General features: G+C 36.8%; 1 protein-coding gene across 3 annotated transcripts in view; it reads left to right on the forward strand.

The window, feature by feature from the left end:
• Positions 1–1010: 1010 nt before the first annotated feature.
• Positions 1011–15543, forward strand: part of RBM12 (RNA binding motif protein 12) — a 55328-nt gene continuing 40795 nt past the window's right edge. Inside the window, exons 1-3 of one of the 3 annotated variants that reach the window (XM_063297287.1) lie at positions 1011–1146; positions 4173–4227; positions 9416–13709. In XM_063297287.1, coding sequence (XP_063153357.1) covers positions 9437–12079 — 2643 coding nt within the window. In that variant the 5' untranslated portion in view covers positions 1011–1146; positions 4173–4227; positions 9416–9436 and the 3' untranslated portion in view covers positions 12080–13709. Of the gene's footprint in view, positions 1147–4140; positions 4228–9415; positions 13710–15543 lie in introns of those variants that run through there. The other 2 variants (XM_063297289.1, XM_063297288.1) reach the window with 2 other exon arrangements.

The raw sequence follows: 15543 nt of genomic DNA on the forward strand, positions 1-15543 counted from the left end.
GTTACAATGCGGTTAATGACTGAATAATATTCATTCCTCACATTTATATAGCTGCCCATCTCACAGAACGTGACTGGGCAGCATACAATAAAAAAATATCAGTTGGATGTTGTGGAGAATCCTTAAATACGACATTTATCCAAGTTTATGTTCTAACCACTGAAGTGAAAGAAGAAGTGGATTAGTTTTACAGTCATGTTCAATCTGAAATAGAACATGCAAGGAAGACATACTGTTTATGGTTGGAGATAGGAATGTCAAAGATGAAATAGTAGGCAGTAAAAGCAGTTGGACTGTATGGCCTAGGAAACAAACAAAGCAGAAAAATAACATGTTTCTGCCAGTTGAATGATTCCTTCATTGCTAACAACTCATGTACATGTTAGTGCACTTGCCAGGAGTCAAGCTCGACTGAGGGAGGGGGATTTTATTTTTACCTAATGCAATTAGTTTATTTTTGGATTAGTTCTGTGTGAATTCCTCTGCTATAGTTTGAAACACGTGGTTTATCACTTCAGTACAATGTGGAGCCAATTGTGGCTCATTCGTCCGGCCATGATGAAACAAGCCATGCTTTAGCGTGAAAGGTGAACGTGATTGTGTGCAGACAGGGGGTCTATATAGCTGGGTGAAGAACTATTGCTACGTGTACGCGTTGTATTTTTGGTCCTAATGTTCACAGAACATCTACCTGCACTGTGCAAAGTAGTACTTCGTGCCTTTCGTGAAGAAGTTACTAACCGAAACGAACCGAAGCAAACTAAGGCGATGCGAAGAGATTTCTCGGGCGAATTAAAGGCATCAAGGCGTCGGGTTAAGAGTGCCTCCCTGAAAAACAGTTTTCTGCTGAAACGGTGCGAAGTTGCTTCGCACCTTTTCAGCAGAAAACAACGTTTTTCAGGGAGGCACTCCTAACACGACGCCTTGATCCCTTTAATTCGCCCGAGAAGTCTCTTCGCATCGCCTTCGTTTGCTTGCGGTCCCGCCCATTGCAGACCCCTCCTTCCCTCCCTGCCTCCTAACAGCGGCCGGGCAAGAAGGCGGTGCGGTAGGGCGGCCATTTTGTGGCGCTGCGCAGTCGCTGGCGCCGGGCTCAGTGGCGAGTTGGTTTCATTCTAACCCTTTTTTCCCCGTACAGGCTTCTCGGTAAGAACATGGAGCTCTCCTGCCTCTCTGAGGAGCGGGAGGGAGACCGAGCTTGCCCACCTCGGCTGCAAGCGAAACGAGGTTCTCTTTCACAGCGGCTGCACAAAGGCGGGAGGGCGGGAATTAGGCCTGAGGGAAATTCCGGAGCCTCCTTGCCTCCTAAATTCTAAATCTTTAATGTAGGGTCATCGGTACGACTTGTTTAGAGCGTGTGTAACATCCCCAAGGTATTTTAGGCTTGGCGCACAGGTTTGTGTAGTTTCTGTGAATGGCTGAGCTGGCTCCGGGCAGTGAAGAATTGCCCATGAGCGTCGTTTTGTAACCCCGTTTCTTTTGGGGGTAGGTGAGTATTAGTGCTCTTACCATAAATTCGCTGCGTGAAGCTGGGCTTATCCAGTGCCTCCTCGGACCTGGTTTGATGTCTCTGGTCGCCCGGCCAAGGAAAAATACAAGAGCTCTCGTGAAAGGGAGGGAGGCGAAGTGAGGCTGTGTTTGATTTAAAACCAAGATGGCCTTGGCTGCGGAAAATTCTGCAACGATCAGAGCTACAACAATACGTCTGCTGCTTTCTGGGTTGGAATTGAAAAAAATTGCGCTGTTGCGCATATTCGTAGTGATACTGGGCTTAATGTGAACAACACTATTGTTACTTTTTGATCTTTTGGGACTGATAACGAGTGTTATTTTCTACAAGCTTCGGTATTGATGTGTTTGTTTTTTTAAATCGTGAATGATTTTAAAGCATGCATTGACTGGACTTTTTCATTACGTAAATGCGAAATCTGAAACTGTGGTCCTTCCTGGATGCAAATATTTTGTGATGTGATAACAAGTGAAGACTAGGTGTCAGTATTGGTTAAAGAGATTTAAAGGAAATGTTTTCATTAAGCTTGGTGTATATGTTCAGCGTGGATGCTTTTTAAAAAAAGATCTATGTTGAAAAGGATGTAACAAATCCATCTGTTATGTAGAGATGGGGACCTAAGTAATTATATATAGAATTTAGCCATGTGTTTTTAAGTCTTGATAAAACAGCTGTACTGGGTGCTTTATTATTTAGCTTCTTCATTTTTCATGTTGGAGAGTGATACAAATGCAAAAAAATAATCCTTTCTAAGGAGCAGGAATAATTGATGTGAATTCACTAGATACTTGGAAAAGTAGCAAAAATTTAAATGTGCTCAAGTACAAATTGATAAAATAGTTTTAGAGTTTTCAGAAATAAGATTTGGTATTTTGGGTTTGGTTAACTTGAGTTGGAAAGCTTGGCTGTCGTTTTGTCTTAATCCTGACTTTTCAGCTGTGTATTAATTTATTTTTGTTTTCTTTTCCTGTTCTCCTCCCAGCTATTGGGTAAGCACAGTAAGTCTGCAATTACAGTATCTAAAAAAAGACTCCAAGAAAATGTTGAGAAGCTGTTTTGTAGTTTAGAATATTCTGCTTTATCATAGTTTCACATATTATCATAGTTTCATAGGACTTTGGACTGTGAGTTTTGTGAAGATAATCCAGTTACCAGCATTGGAATGATGAAGATCAGGCATAGACATGGCCGAAAGTTTCAGCCTATTAGCCTCACATACAAATATATATACACACGCACACTTTCTGATGGTTTTAATATGTAGTCGAGTCCTTAAGAATGTTTATTTAATGCAATGCATGAAGTTTCTATATAGAAAATAAAAAGCAAGAGGAAAACTGAGCATGTTGACAGGTTCTTCTGTGTAATAGAAATATCAACAAGTAGACTGCGGCTTCCGACATGATGTCCTATGGACAACTTCTGAATATTATGTGGAAATGGAATTATGTGCAAAAGTTCACCAGGATTTTCATTTCAAGTAAACGAAAGCACAGTTGTGCCAATATATTCTTTTGTGAACCAACATATGTCTTGTCATGTTCTTACATGAATGAACATGTGTTTTGTAAATTGTTTATATATTTAATAGCCTTGTTTAGAAAGCCAGTAATTGTAGTTTTGATCTTCTGGTCAGTTTTCTAGATTTGGGGGTGTGTGTTTTTTCCCTGTTCAGATTTGAGGCTTTAATTTGAATTTGGTGGAAATTACTAATCTTGTGATTAATTTTGTGTGTTGTGTCAGCTTTAAAAACTGTTTTGGTAAATGATTGGAGAAAACTGGTCAAAAATTTCCTTGCTTTAATGCTTAAATACATTTGGTTCACAGCATTACTAGTCAAGGCATTCATAAGATTTTTATTCTAATATTTGTTATTTTAGTTTTCTTTCTCTAAATGGGATATTATTTTAGATGTTGTGGTTACTGGGTGCCAGATAACAGATCTTGTAGTAGAGGAGCTATTCCTAAACTGCCAAAATGCACAACATTGCTGAATGTTTGGCACTTTTTTATTGTAGAATAATATTTTGGTCTACTGCTTTGAGAATGAGATTGTCCTGTTTCTAATTTGTATTGGATTATACATTGTTTTTTGTAACTCTGAACTTAAATGAACTGATCAGTGATAGTTTTATAGCAAAATTTGTAAAAGGAAGAATGATGCATGGTACTGAGGATTTAATCTGATTTTTGCAAATGTGGTAGGATCTCAAAGGATATTATGTTTAGAGGTGTGGTTTTTTTACTTCATTTAATTGGATGGCAGATAGTTCTCTTGGTAGGGGAAAAATAATCCTCTTTCTGAAACTAGTATTGGCAAATTATATATCTAATTGAGAATACAAGTTTGAGAGACTACAGTATACGTTAATGGCTTTTGGTTTATTTTCGTTTTTATGTTTGGTACTTTGATTTAAAATACTTATTGCTGTTATTAAAGTGTGTGAACTAGTGTGAAGGATAAACAGAAGTTTCAATTTGGGCACGCTCAAACTTGTGGTTGCCATATGTTGGGAGTGCCTTATGGTTTTGGCCCAAAATTTTCTTTAATGCACAGTTCAGAATGGACTGTTAACTGTAGCTGTATGTTGCTTGCATTGATTCTTGCCTCCATTTATTCTTTATTGCAGTCTAAAAGTTGGTTTTAATTGGTTGCCCACAGGATTGACTTGGCTTCTGCTACTTGTTAAGGAAAAAAAAAACAACTCTCCTTGCAGGTAAGATGCTCTCAAAATATATTTATGATTAATGAGCACAATTTGACAATTCAAGATTATTTTTGAGGTGATTTTGAATACATGAATTGATTTTAAACATTTCAATCACCAAAACAGTATGGATTTTTTTTTCCCCTTTGAGGTCCAGTTGTTAACTTTTTAAAAGATATTTCTACAGACAGAATTTTTAAGTATGTCTTTCAATTTGTCTTTTTAAATAAGTTGATTTTAAAATATACTTTATAAATCTAGTGCTTATCAAGTATTAGTTATAAAAAAAAATAGCCATGTAAGATTTTAAAAAAAACTTGTTTCCCCACTGGTACTCTGATTAATTTGATTTAATTTAGCTGCCATGTGTCATCTTGGTAATCTGATAGTATCTGCATTTTGTGTTTGGATCTTTTGTTGTAATCCTATCTTTTCTGGCTTTCTGTCTAAAAGATCTGTCAGACACACACACACACAGAGAGAGAGAGAGAGATCGTATTAATTAATGAATATCTGGACTTTGTTTACTTTAAAGAACGTAGTATCAGATTTTTTTAGAACATTCCTTGAATATATGTACAGGCTGTTTTTCTGGAGAACTGCAATATAATGCTGCTGTATGTGTTTGTTGATTGTATTTTTAATATGAAGAGGCTGTTTATGTACAATCATTCTGTTTTGTATTTTAAAAGAATAATTTTACATTTCACATTTTAAATTGTTCTATGTAGGCTGCTATATCACAGAAAAGCTGTGGTTTTAGATATAGCTTTATAAAGTTGGTTTATTGTGGCTTCCTCATTTTATTTTTACTTTGCTCTATCTGAAAGGTAGAGTGGCTATCGAAATATAAAATATTAGTACATGCCAACAGCAGAGTGAAGCTATGTAACTAATAAAAGGCTGAAGTTGATATAAAATTTTTCACTGTCATTATGAAGACAAAGATAGAGTCAGGTGAGCTTTTTTAAAAGCCACACATGCCTCTCATATCTATCCACTATTTATTTTGAAATATAGAGCAGGGTGTCTGATGTCTGCTAGTATATTGAGCAGATTTATTAGACAGATTTGTTTGATTAGAAATAAGTAGCTATCTGCTATTTGGTCTCAAAGCTATGGTTGCAGAGAAAGTTTTGGATATAACTTTTTAAGGTGGTAATTGCTTTCTTAGATGGTAATTACATCTTGCTTAGTAATTGGAAATGTGTTGTAACCTATGCATTAAATCAAAGAATGTATGCATTTAATACAGATTAAATATTTAGATGGATGAGAGCAGTATTCTTCAGCCTTTAAAGCTCTCCAGCTTACCTTCAGCCAACACATGTATCTGGAGGTGTATTGCAGAGTTCTTACATATATTTGCACAATAGTTGGCCTGCTGTTGTCAGTCTCCTTACATTTGACCTATCATTTGATGGCCATAGAGATAGACAAACAGCTTTGGATAGGTCTTCAAACTTGTAATTTATTTAATAATAAATACAGCTCTTAAAATCTGAACGAAAGCATCGATTTCAATATTTGTTATATAATATATGGAGCTGTGGAAAATGTGAATGTTGCGGAACAAGCCCCTTTGGTCTTTATAAACACAAGAAAAAGCTAAAGTAATTATATCATCTAAAATATTGAGTAGACCACTTGCTTTTGCCACTTGACTTACAAATTTATTCATGGTAGGTTCTCCATTGAACATGTCCAAAGGCATATTCGTCTAAACATTTAAATACCTCCCTTTTATTGCTGGAAGATGATCAGCATTACAGTAGGTGATTTTCCAGCTATTAGTACTGCAGCAAGTACTAAATAATAGTCTCTTAATACTGACATATAGGACTGCTTCTAGTGATTTTAACTAGTAAAGCATTAGGCATATTACATGTGAACATTACATAGGAACTCAGATTTAAATATGTTCCTTATTATATATTTGCCTTAAATTATTATAGTAGAAACTCAGAGATCTGTAGGTAATGTTGACTAGTTTGTGTTGATTTTGAACTTCGTTCCATGTGAGTAGCATGTAATTTATATTGTTATGATACAGTATTTTTCCCATTGGATTTGGAAATGCATTTCTTACTAATATCTGTTATAGTATTTGGAAGTTTTAATTTGTTTTCAAAAACATTTATTGACAAATAGTGATTGTAATACATATAAATTAGTTTGTTAGCAGACAAAATTATTATATAAAATAACGCTTATACATATTTTTCTATACTAATTGATGATTTTGGAAAAAATTTTTACAAATCACATCAATCATGGTTAGGTGAAAAATGTGGTTTAGGGTATATTTGTATGGCTTGGCATTTGCCTTGGGTAAGAAATTTACCCATAGTGCACTGATGACATGGCAGCAAGTGCAGTTTGCCAATCATCTTTCTCCCCAGCTGGTACCCTAACTACTTCTGTGGAGGCAAGCCTGCATTTTCTGATTTTTAAAAACAATAGGTGTACATGCAATAATCAAGTTTAAAACCATCATGTATGAGGTAAGGGGGATTGCTAATTCTTTCATCTCTTTGTTTTCACAAAGACTATCCTTCATGGCTAAAGAACAAGAAATGCTGTGGAAGTGTCTCTGTTTTGCATCTTCTTTAGCATTTTAGTTCATTTTCTAAGTAGGAAAATGACATATTACAGCTGGCCTATTAGTCTGGGTACATATGACATGCTTGACCACTGTGGTTAGTGGAAATTTTTGTATGACCATATTAGCCCCCATCTTGTGTCATTCTTTAACAAGGTAGCTTTCCTGCAACTAAGCATGCTACCAAATCCAGAGCAGTTGCCATTTCCAATTTAATAGAAATATGAAAAAAATGATTAATGTTTGGTATACCTATTGTTTTCAAAAATCAGGAAGTGCAGACTTGCCTCTGCAGAAGTGGTTAGAGTACTAGCTAGGGAGGAAGATGATTGACATTTTGATTAGTGTTAAAGGAAACGGCAGCTATTTGATTATTGGATAGAATACTTAACCATAGAAACTGACTGGGAGCTGCATTCAGTTGTAGCAGCACATCCATTCACAAGCAGTCTGACCAACTTAGAAAAGGCAAATATGTTCAAATGGGGCTGTGGTTTGATAATCTAACCTGAAGAAAACCATAGTACAGGTTCAGACACGATGTAGCTTATTGTGTGAATACAGTACACCCAAAATACAGAATGCTTCTGGCCTAGTTCTTCTAATTTAGCACATCTTTTTCTCCATAATATAAGGATCCCCAGCTGTGTTGTGCAAGCTGACACAAAAATTACCTCTCCAATTTTGCCTTGTCATTTCAATTAAAAACATGATTATACATTTTTCAGGTATGGGAGTATTAATCTCAGTTTTGCAATAGCAGAATTTATGACGTTGCCAGTCATGATTGTGTGTCTACATGTTCTGTAGAATATGAAGACCATCATAGTCCCACCAGTGCCAATTTCAGTGACTTCTAGTATATCATGTGTTTGGTAATTAATCAGTGGATGGATTTGTTGCATCATTAGTTTTAGTATATATAGTGATACACACAAATACACATATTATAAAGGAGAATTAAACCAAATTTATTGCATTTTATATCTGTAATTGTTTTTATAGATTTTAATTATTATTATAGTCTTGATACTATTGTAAACTGCCCAGAGTCCCCCTTTTGGGGGAGATGGGCGGTAGCAAAATTTGAATAATAAATAATAAATAAATGTGTTCTGAAGATTTTAGCAGCATAACCTGATCTTTTATTAGTTTCCTGTCTTGCTTCATCTAGCTTGTAAATTCTAAATCATTGGTTGAGCTTTCATTCTTAAGACTATTAGTTCTTGGTGGTTTCAGTTAAAATTAATGTTCTCTGCAACCATAAGGAGACTTTAATTAAATAAGGGAAGGTTCCTCTCATTTATTTTTTGTCCTACCTTTCTGTCTATATAAAATTCAAGACAAATTGCAACAATTAAAAGATACAATAATTAGAAATACAAATTATAAAACATAAAAATAAAATAATTAAAATCAAGGCAAATTTAAAATAAAAACTCAACCAAGTAAAAACCTGATGAAAGATGGGTTTTCATAATATCCTGAAATCCTAGGGTAATATGGCCCAAACAAACCTCATTGGAGAATGCATTCCATAGCCAAGGAGCTGCACAGTAGAGGATTCTCTCTTGTGTACTGGATGGGTAAACTTTTGACAGTTTTGGAGGTGGACCTTCAAAAGATCCTTTTTTGCTTAATTAAGTAACCAGGCAGGCAGATTGATAGTAGGAGAGGCAATCCCTTTCATGAGATTGCTTTTAAGTATCAGGAGTTTTCAAATAATGAAAATGCTAATACTGCAGGCTTTTGGAAGCCCAGCATTCTTAATGGTGTTTGAAAGAAGATTTTCTTGTTAAATCTTTAATATGTTAAATAATACTTCTTGATAGTGTATTTATTCATAGGTACTCCAAACCTTTCATGCTAGGAATATTTGTAGCAGTGCTACTTAGCTGAATCAGAGATGCACATAGCTATATTTTAATACCATCAGAAATAGAAAGATCTAACATTGGTTTTACAGAAATAGAAGTGAACTGCTGGTTTGTAGCTGACTCCTAAAGAGTAGCAGGTTCTGTAGTGGCTAGGAATTCTAGAGCTTTTGTCTAAATACCATGTCAAATTCTCTAGCTTATACGAAGAAATTAATAGTAGAGAAAAGGAAACTTTACAAGGGATGAGGAGGGACAGTGTGCAGGATGCAAAGATGCTAGATGACTGGATATCTAGAATTGTGGTTTTGATGCCTACTTATCTTTATAGAGCTATTTGTTATTGTTTGGGGCTGAAATATAAAATTTGATTATGTATAATTTTTCCAGCCTGCTTCAAATGCAATTTGTGGATTGGATTGTCATATCTGAAGTTCTGATTTGGTGCTCTTCTGGAGGATTTTTCGTTTTCTTTTTTTCGGTGCCAGTTCTTGACTGGATTTAAGCTAACAGCTTTTGTCACTTCATGTTGCAGTTTACTGGAAAGACTTGCTACGATCTTGCTTCTAAATTAGTCTCTGTAGAAAGTGCCATGTAAATAGATTTAGAGATTAGAATTCTTATTCAAGACCTTCAGGAACATTTAAACGTAATAATTTCTAGCTTAAACATGTGGTGTCATGAATAGTCTGACCTAGTCGTTGCCTTTTCTCATCTGCAGGTGTGTGTATTTCAGCGCAGCATGGCTGTGGTCATCCGCTTACAAGGTCTCCCAATTGTGGCGGGGACTATGGACATTCGTCACTTCTTCTCTGGATTGACCATTCCTGATGGGGGCGTGCATATTGTAGGGGGTGAGCTGGGTGAGGCTTTCATCGTCTTTGCCACTGATGAAGATGCAAGGCTTGGTATGATGCGCACAGGTGGTACCATTAAAGGGTCCAAAGTCACACTGTTGCTAAGCAGTAAAACTGAAATGCAAAATATGATTGAACTCAGTCGTAGGCGTTTTGAAACAGCAAATCTAGATATGCCACCAGCAAATGCTAGCAGATCTGTTCCACCACCTAGTTCTGGAATAAGTAGTAGGGTGACTCTTGCTACTACAGTATCTAATTTTAACAGCCCCTCCCCTAGTGTAGTAACTGCAGCTACTTCAGTTCACGAAAGCAACAAAAACATGCCAACGTTTTCCACTGCCAGTATGGGAACTGCACCTCCCAATTTGGGTGTTACTTTTGGAAGTCCCACATTTAGCTCTACTATGTCAAGTACTGCATCCCCAGTGAACACAGTACCACCTCCACCAATACCTCCTATTCCAGCTCTACCATCATTGCCCCCAATGCCTTCTATTCCTCCCATACCTGTTCCACCTCCTGTCCCTACATTGCCTCCTGTGCCTCCTGTCCCCCCAATACCTCCTGTGCCTCCTGTACCACCTATGACACCTCTGCCTCCTTTATCAGGAATGCCTCCTATGAATCCCCCACCTGTTGCTCCTTTGCCTGCTGGAATGAATGGGTCTGGAACAGCAATGAATCTAAGCAGTAACTTGAATCCAATGTTCATGAATCCTATAAATGCTATTCAGATCAGTTCTCAAAGTAGCGTGAAATCTCTTCCTATCAATCCAGATGATTTGTATGTCAGTGTTCATGGAATGCCATTTTCAGCAACAGAGTCTGATGTCAAAGACTTTTTCCATGGACTCCGTGTGGATGCAGTGCATATACTGAAAGATCATGTGGGACGTAATAATGGAAATGGACTAGTTAAGTTTTGCTCTCCTCAAGATACATTTGAAGCCTTGAAAAGAAACAGGATGCTGATGATTCAGCGTTATGTTGAAGTTAGCCCTGCAACAGAGAGACAGTGGGTTTCTGCAGGAGGTCATATAACATTCAAGCAAACTATGGGTCCTTCTGGACAAAACCATCCTCCTCAAACTCTCTCTATGTCCAAATCTCCTAATGGGCAGAAAAGATCAAGATCCAGATCTCCACATGATCAGGGCTTCTGCGTTTATTTGAAAGGTCTTCCCTTTGAATCTGAGAACAAACATGTAATAGATTTCTTTAAAAAACTAGATATTGTGGAAGACAGTATTTACATAGCTTATGGACCCAATGGGAAAGCACTTGGTGAAGGTTTTGTTGAATTTAGAAATGAAACTGACTACAAAGCAGCTTTATGTCATCATAAGCAGTACATAGGAAATCGTTTCATTCAAGTTCATCCCATAACTAAAAAAGCTATGTTAGAGAAAATAGATATGATTCGGAAAAGACTACAGAATTTCAGCTACGATCAGAGAGAAATTATGATAAATGCTGAAGGAGAGACAAGCCCTTCTAAACTCTGTGCACATATATCTAATATCCCTTATAATATTACCAAAATGGAAATTCTTCAGTTTCTTGAGGGGCTGGCCATAGAGGAGAATTCTATACAGATACTTGTTGATACTAATGGGCAAGGATTAGGACAAGCACTGGTCCAGTTCAAAACTGAAGAAGATGCTCGTAAGTCAGAGCGCCTGCATCGAAAGAAACTGAATGGGAGAGATGTTGTGTTAAGAGTGATTTCTCTTGAAGAAATGAGAGAAATTGAGAGAAATCCTCCCTCTCAAGGGAAAAAAATGTTGAAAATGCCTTTGCAGGGGAGTACAGCAATGCCAGGAGTACAGAATGCTGGTGGGGATGAGCATTCTTTCATAAGTAGTAGTTCAAAAGATGCAAAGGGTGGTCCTCCTTTTCATTTTCCCAGCAATTTCAGTGGTTCTAATGCATTTGGTCCTCCTCTTCCACCACCAGGAATAGGGGGAGGTGGCTTTGGTGACTCCAGGCCAGGAATGCCTTCTCTTGGAAGCAGTGGCTTACCTGTCCTGCCTGGTACAGGTATTGATGTTCCAGGTTTTGGAGGTGGGCCTAGTAGTTTAACTGGGCCGTCTGGTTTTGGAGGAGGGCCTCAGAACTTTGGGAATGGTCCTGGTAATTTAACTGGTCCTCCTAGTTTTGGTAGTGGACCTCCAGGTCTTAATAGTGGGCTTGGGCACCTAAGTGGACCTCCAGGGTTTGGGCCTGGACCTGGAAACTTGCATATTACTGGGCCACCTGGGTTTGGAGCTGGCTCTGGTAAGCCAGGGCCGACTGTCATTAAAGTTCAGAATATGCCCTTTACTGTATCAGTGGATGAAATTTTGGATTTTTTCTATGGTTATCAAGTAATCCCAGGTTCAGTGTGTTTAAAATACAATGAGAAAGGCATGCCTACAGGTGAAGCAATGGTTGCATTTGAGTCTCGTGATGAAGCAATGGCAGCTGTTGTTGATCTGAATGACAGACCAATAGGCTCAAGAAAAGTCAAACTTGTTCTAGGTTAGCTGGAGTGTAACATCCTTGTAGACTAGATATTAGTGCTGTGATTTATGCATTCAGACTGTTCTATAGTAGCTCCAGGTAGAACCTATAATTCGTTTAAACTACAAATTTGTTTTGATAAGAAAGAACACTGGTTTAACTGTTTACAGAACAATTGCTGCAAGAGAAAATATGCACCAGAGTGGATGTGCAGTTCTGCCAGTACAGATACATGGAGAAGGATTCTCATCAATAGAGAAGTTTTCTGATGCTCAATTGACCATGAAATATTCATCAAGGAGTCTAGATTGGTTTCTTGAAAGTTAGGAAAGTTGAGGAAAATTGTCATGATGAAGTTAGTGATCTCTTAGTGGGTGCCATTGAAGCCATTGTAAAATAGAAACTAGCTATTCCTAGAGTTGGTTGAAAGCTGGCTGAATTTGTTTACACAAGTCAAAGATTTTTCTGTTGTTTTTAAAGTCCTAATTTTACTTTGCAACTGAATAAAGTCAAAGTATACACAGATCGTTTATGTACTTGTTTTCAAAGATTCTTGGTGTATGGACAGTGAAATTACGCAGATAGGCGGTTTTCCTATATATGAACAGAACAATCCGTAAAATTCCAGCTTTTTTTGTGGAATAATTTTAGTTCTTATTGCAACTGATTATATAGAATATAAGATATTTGCCACAAGTGCAGGTACCCTTGTTGTCGTTCTGCATCTTTATTCACTGTATGATTAAAATGAATACGTGAAGGTGCCATGCAATGCCATAACTTGAAAAAATTGTTTGATTAGATGGTTTTGTTAGGATTGTATGTTACAGTTGGAATAGGATGCTTATCATTTGGTTTTTGTACATTGTGTATGTTGTGTATCTTTTTGAATCACATTCTTATAAAACCTCTTGGTTTAATAAGTGAACATAAGGGACTGATGCGAAGTGTTAATGTTAGTAATCATCTGTGTTACTATTACTTCATGAACTCTTGTGAATTATTACTATGGATCACTTAAGAAATTAAAGCTTTGCAAACATATCCCAGTACATTTGAGTTCTTATAGTCTTTACAATAGCTTATATTTTCAATTTCAATCTGTGTAGCGTTGTTGCTTTTTTTTTTTTTTTTTTTAGTAAACCTCTCTTAGGAAAGAGAGAAGATACCATTATATAGAAAATCAAAGTAGAAATTTGGACTATTCATGATTAGAGTTTAAAAATGGAAAGATTGAAACGAGTTGTTTGAAAAACCCTTTGAAAATCATTGTATTTTAAACAACTTAAAAGCTATTCTGTTCCTAGTTAAACAGTGTCTTTTGAGTTGTGTATGATGGAACATTTGAAGTGCACAGCCTGTTATGATATAGAAATGCAAGTGGCGACTGTTCTATTCACCCAGTGTGTAAGATGGATGCAAAAGCCTATTGAATGCTACATCAGGAGAGGATTTTGCAGTTCAGTAATTCTTTGAAGGACTGTGTGAAGGTGTGCAATGAAGAGGTGGCTGCATTACAACTTTTGTAATTCATGGATTTAAAACTGTTTTGACAGGAACTGAGATGGTGCACTCCTGAAAAATGACATGATTGATTGTACTACACTGTTAAACTTACTAAGCCTCTTGTTAATAAAACTGTCTTTCTGAAGATTTGAGCTATCTATTTTTAATTGTCTGGTGTGTTTCAACAGCAGACTCTATTGAAAGGCCAATAAAAATACAGAGTTTGGGTTTGTGATACGACTAGGGAATGAAAATTTCTGTTTTTATTTTGAAAATTGTTACCTTGAGTGGGGGGGAGGTTGTTTCGTGTGAAGCAAAAAATCTGAGTTAAATCCAGATTAGATGTTCCAGAAATAAAGCCCCATTTGTTTATGGGTGAAAGGGAATGGAGAGAGAGTTTCATTGATTTCCTGTTTTGCTGCAGCCTTGTGTGTGGTCTCTCATGTTGCTCTGGTAAGTTCCCATGTCCTCAAAGACAAATTTTCAGGAGGGAAAGGAAGCATCCAAAAATTGCCTCATTGTTTCTTTTCAGTATGTGGGTCCAGCCCACTGAAAAGTAAAATTGAGAGGTTGAATCAAAAGGTTCCTCTCCATGAAGAAAAATACTTCATCTACTCAGATAAAACTTCTTTCATGAACTGTTTCTTCTGTTAGTAGAGTGGAATCTTTGGCTCCAGCTAGATATTTTAATTGAATAACTGGTTACATTAAGAAAATAGTGTGTGGCTTAATTGATGCTTAAAATTGCATCTCAGCATTGTTTTTCATGGTGTGAAATGCAGTTAAAGTGCTGAGTTTCTTATTTAATGATTATATGCTTGTTTTTTACAGTATTTGAGATGGGATTATTAGCATACTTCTGCATACTCTATAAAACATTGCAGTACTATGAGACTCTTGTATATAAGTTCTTTAATATTGCTTTGCAGATGGTGTTGGAAATCTCATCTCACTGTATCAGTAGTTTTTAATACATTAAAAATAATACACTGGTATGTGATTTATCAAAAATGTACGTATATAGCGAAGAGAGGAAAGAAGTCAAGAACAAACTACAACATATGCTTCTGGTTTATTAGGAGAGGAACCAGAGCTTCTCTTCACACATAATAGACCATGGACAAGAATGTCCAGTTGTGATTAACGAAGAGTGTACATCAATACACTGCTGCTTAATGATATAGCAGTGTCTGATTTCAGCCACTGGAAGTTGCTTTTTCTGCACAATGCAAGCTAAAGTGGACTTTGGAACCTGTGTTAAAGGTTCACTGAGGTTAAAAGTATCCTGGAAATTTGTGTAAGCTGGCAACGGGGAGTAGACATTCCTATCCTTTTCTTCACTGGTAACTTCCTGAGAAGCCATTTCTGTGACTCAGAATCTTGGAAATAGTATGGGGATATTGTAAATGGAAATGAAAGTTGGTGGAAATTGAAGAATCCACCTTCCGGGGATACGTTCCTCTTGTGCTAGGATCTGTTATAGATCTAATTGAATTGAGCAGCTTTTTTTCTGTTTACTTTCATTTAAAACATTTAATTTGATTAACTTCATGGAACCTTCTGGATTGAATGGCAGAATATCTTTTATATAAGAACGGGGGGCATCAGAAGATCAAGCCGTCATAGAAGTGAGGCATATACCACATACAGGTATACTAAGGATAATAATGATTAAGCTTATTGTCACTTTCAAGTTTTTGAAACTTGATGCTTCCATGCAGTAGCTGAATAATAATACCGTTCTTTGCTAGTTTTAGCTTTGCACATTTTAATCTATAGCAGCTTTGAATTCATTGTTAAAGAGCAAATGTGCTATAAAACTACAGTAGACTCTCAGTTAACCGGAACTCAAGCAACTGGCACAAAAATCGAACTGAACCGGAAAAAACCTGGCACTCTCAAACAATGTGGGGGGGAGCACTCTCTAGCAACTGGCAAAAAAATCTATCTCTCTGCTGCCATCTAGTGGGTATTAGGGTTT

This window comes from Candoia aspera, chromosome 3 (assembly GCF_035149785.1).
Source record: "Candoia aspera isolate rCanAsp1 chromosome 3, rCanAsp1.hap2, whole genome shotgun sequence".
NCBI classification, from domain to species: Eukaryota; Metazoa; Chordata; class Lepidosauria; order Squamata; family Boidae; genus Candoia; species Candoia aspera.